Source organism: Salmo salar, chromosome ssa18, assembly GCF_905237065.1.
Source record: "Salmo salar chromosome ssa18, Ssal_v3.1, whole genome shotgun sequence".
NCBI classification, from domain to species: domain Eukaryota; kingdom Metazoa; phylum Chordata; class Actinopteri; order Salmoniformes; family Salmonidae; genus Salmo; species Salmo salar.
In genome coordinates this window covers 31747393-31751509 of record NC_059459.1, presented here as the reverse complement: position 1 = coordinate 31751509, position 4117 = coordinate 31747393, and the positions used below count along the sequence as shown (strand labels likewise).

Here is a 4117-nt window from a genome sequence, read left to right as displayed (position 1 = left end):
GAGTGGGTTACTTACTTGTATGTTCTTTCATTGTGTAGTTCTGCCTCAGGGAACCCCAGCATTCCACACACCACTCTGCTGCTGTTGAGGTTCCAGCCCAGGTCACACACCTGCCTCCATCTCCCAGCATGCTTCACTTCCACCACACCCTCAGTGATCAGGGCCTGCTTTTTAGTGTGCATCAGGATTGGCCGCAGACGCACCTCCTGGATACGCACCTTGCTGGAATACTGAGGGAGAAGGGGGGAGGGGATTTCTTAAAACTTTGGGTTTAATCAAGGACACTTTCAAATTCAAATGACTTAAGCGTAGAATTTCCAACTGGGGCAGTAAATATATAGATTGATTGGTTAATTGGTTGGCATTGGCAGTATCGGTGGTTGATCAGCAAATACCAGACATTAGCAAGTACCAGAGTTATAGAGTTGGTGGTGCCCACTGTAGCTGCTTATCAGGTTGTATAGATGTTGTCTCAGGCTACGTCTACTTTACTACTAGAGGTAGCAGGGATAGAGAGTATAAGGTCTAATGCTACCTACCGGGTTGTAGTGGTCCTGTCTCAGGCTGGGCCTCTCTGGAGGGTGTCCGTTCCCATGATGGGTCTGTCGGGGGTTACTGCGGCTGGCCAGGATGCTTTGCCACTGGGGCGAGACGCTGACATCCGGGCGCAGGGCCACCGACTGACCGTTACGTGACCCCGTGACCTGGTCCAGTCGTCGCTCCGGACTGCAGACCACGCCAAGGTCCTCAGAGTGCTTGCAATCATTGACACCCCAGCCGTTATGTTTACAGTCTTTCACAGTCTTCTCTGTGCCGTCACAACGCACGTTGTCCATCCAGATAGGACCTGGGGATGGGGGAAACAGGGTTATTATCGGATATGGACATCAACTTGTCATTGATGGATGGATGGACGGATTAAAGTATTTAATGATTGATTGACTGATTGAATCATCCATCCCTTTATTCATTTCTTCATTCCTTCACTGATATAATAATTGATAGCCAAATTTGATAAAAATGTTCCGTAAATATGCCATATACAGTAATAAGATGCAACTGTGGGACTAGGGAGCCTGTCTCCCCAGCTTCTGTAGGCCTCCAACACCCAAGTTTACACCACCAATTACATCACCAAAATAACCCTGCAGTGAATGAACTGAGCCTGCCACCATCATAAAGAGACAAAGAAAACTTATGGGACTTCACTGCACTCCTCATTACAGTCGCTGCCTGGCAGGCTGGCGTGGCAATATACTGCCTGAGAGGAGCATTTGTTTTAGAGTAATGACAGCCTTGCCCTGCCAGCGATGTGCTACACTTGCCTTGTTTTATAGACATGCTTTATTTCCCCCTTAAATTACAATTAAAGGGAAGGGTGAGTGAACCGACAGAGCAGTAGCTATGCTAGCTGTCTAGCACTGCCATCCTATCCTGTGATAGGCTACCGCTGTTGTGAAAAATCATGCCTGCCAGTACTTTAGAAACTGAAAGGTTTAGGAACTGAATTTTAGTTAGAATGCAGGCGCCCTCTTCACAGAATTGGAAAGATAGGCCTATGGATTAAAGTTCACCCAAATTACTAAATTATATATTGGTTTCCTTACCATGTAAGCAGTCTATGGATGAGGAATGACAGCAATCCATGCTTTGGTTTAGTTTCCCTGGTACTGTTTCCACATGCTAACGTTTTAGAATTTGTGGCACAAATCCCACAGATCTTATTAGCTTTTTCTGCACATCATGTTCATATTATCTATAACTGACTTTGTTAAGCTTCACAATAAATGTTTGATACTTTCAGATGATTCTCACATGATGTGTGAAAAATGCTAATATCGGTCCAATGACTTGAATGGGATTAGTGCAACAAATGCTAAAACGTTAGCATGTGGAAACAGTAACAGGGAAATTAAAGCATGTATTCCTGTCATATGTTGTCCATAGACTGCTTACAGGGTAAGGAAACCAATGTGTCATTTTGTCATTTGGGTGAACTATCCCTTTAACATCTGACAGCCATATAAAAAGAATGGAAGCTGACTGTCTTCTTTTAATGTACCTATCGATTTTAAAGAGTATATTATCTGTATTACATTACAGAAATAAAGATACATTTTGATCATTGCAAAAATGCAGCAACTGTTCTGGAACGCTTACCAACACCCTCTCCATATTTGGCACTGTGCGCCCACGTGACGCCGGTCTGAAAGCCCAGCTCGCGGCAGACGACTTTGGCTAGCTTGATATCCACTTCATCATCACACACCGTCCCCCACGTGCTGTTGTGAAGCACTTCCACGCGACCCTCGTTCAGTCCCCGGGCGAAGTTTCCCGCCAGGCGCACCTTGGAAACCGGAGCGCGCGCGGTCCTGCTGCGTGGTGAGGATGACGAGCGTCGGCGGGGTTCCGAAAGCGCGGAGGAGGAGAGGAAGAGGAGGAGGAGCAGAGAACTCAAGCAGATGAGGAAGATGCGATGCATCATGTCTGTGTATGGAGTGTCGTCTAGGAGATAGAGAGAGAGCGAGAGAGAGAGAGAGAATTGGGTTAGTAGAGTCATCAACATAATTGACTGAAGGTAATCAGTTGTTTATTAGTTGAGTGGATTTGATAGTGTGATCAATCGTATTTTATTGAGAGATGATTCATCCCAATTCAATATTTTGCTACCCTGAAAGAAGAGGCATTATTTTGGCTCATAACCAGCAGTGGAATTGTAAGGGAGTAAGAGAGAGATGTCTATCTTCAAACAGGCCAATACTGACATCATCAGGACAGAGTTGGCCTATTCTGTCCTATTCAGAGCTGGGAGACAGGTAGGCTACAGGTAAGTGGACAGGTTAGTCTCTCTCTCGCTCTCAAAATACATTTGAACAACAAAAAAATAAACTGAATCCAAAGTTTACAGATACAATGAAGAGGACCTGATAGAAACCTGTCTGATATGAGCAGGATATGAAGAAACTCTGTAGTTCCAGACATTCAAATCTGAAGTTCAACCACAGAACTATGATTGCATTTCACATAGACATATAAGTAGTCTAGAAATATTTCAGTTCTTAAAATCTAACCCCAGATATGTACAAGTATCACCCTGGAGCTAATGAAACATATTTCACCCCAACACAGACACAGAGAGACAGGCAGGCAGACAGGCAGAAGGACGGACGGACAGTATTGCATAATACTATAAATTGACTAAATAACTCCACAAATGTTTGAGACATTCACTGTATCCTCAGAAACACATGAGAATACACTAGATCACATTGAGGTGCACAGAAGCCATAACTTTCTTTGTGTAATTACATATCAGAATACAGAATAGAGCTATTATCATAAATTATGATAATTACATTTGGAACAAAATTCCGCAGTTGAATGAAACGTCATTTAAAATATTGATGTGGTTGGTGTTCATCAAATCACGTTTATTCTTCAATCAACTAATCCAGAAAGAAGCAACCACTCATGTTTAACTACCTGATAATCCCTGTATGAGAAGACACAACCAGATAAGAGCCAACATGTAAACTTAACATAAGTTACCTAGACTAATATATTTCTATCAAAATGTGTACTTGAATTATACATCAAAAGCACTGCAAGGTGAATAAAAAGGGAATAAAAGGAGAATAAAAAAGCAGGAGGGTGGACTCACCTGTTAGAAAGCTACAGACACAGCAGTCCTAGACGTCCCAGACCGGGAGAGGAGAGAGTGACTGAGTGAACAAGTAAGTGTACCTGCTAGATGAGATCTCTGGTCAATCTTTCTCTTTCTTCTCCTGCCTCCCTCATTCCCTCCCACATTTCTTCTCTCTATGTTTTAAGAATTTTCCTGCTCACTCAGAAATGCTGACACGCACACATACACAATTGTCTAATTGCATTTCGATTTAACTATAAACATAGTTTGGGGTGTGTGTGCATTTTAAATGGTGCTGTTGGGAAATAATGATCTGTTTTCAGATACTGTCTGTGTATAATTTCACTGTTGTACATAATCCCACAAATCTCTTGTACCAATAGAGCTAAAATGTAGTCACATGTAACAAATAAAGTCTCCTCACAACCCACTGTATCTCCTATAAACTCACAGGGAGACAAATCTCACTTG

General features: G+C 42.9%; 1 protein-coding gene across 1 annotated transcript in view; it reads right to left on the bottom strand.

Annotated features, from left to right (window-relative positions):
* LOC106577236 (lysyl oxidase homolog 4) overlaps window positions 1-3779 on the bottom strand; it is a 51564-nt gene extending 47785 nt beyond the window's left edge. The window contains exons 1-4 of the mRNA XM_014155154.2: window positions 3662-3779; window positions 2161-2505; window positions 540-847; window positions 16-230 (exon numbers count right to left, since the gene is read on the bottom strand). Coding sequence (XP_014010629.1) covers window positions 16-230; window positions 540-847; window positions 2161-2485 — 848 coding nt within the window. The 5' untranslated portion in view covers window positions 2486-2505; window positions 3662-3779. The remainder of the gene's footprint in view (window positions 1-15; window positions 231-539; window positions 848-2160; window positions 2506-3661) is intronic.
* Between the last annotated feature and the right edge of the window lie 338 nt (window positions 3780-4117).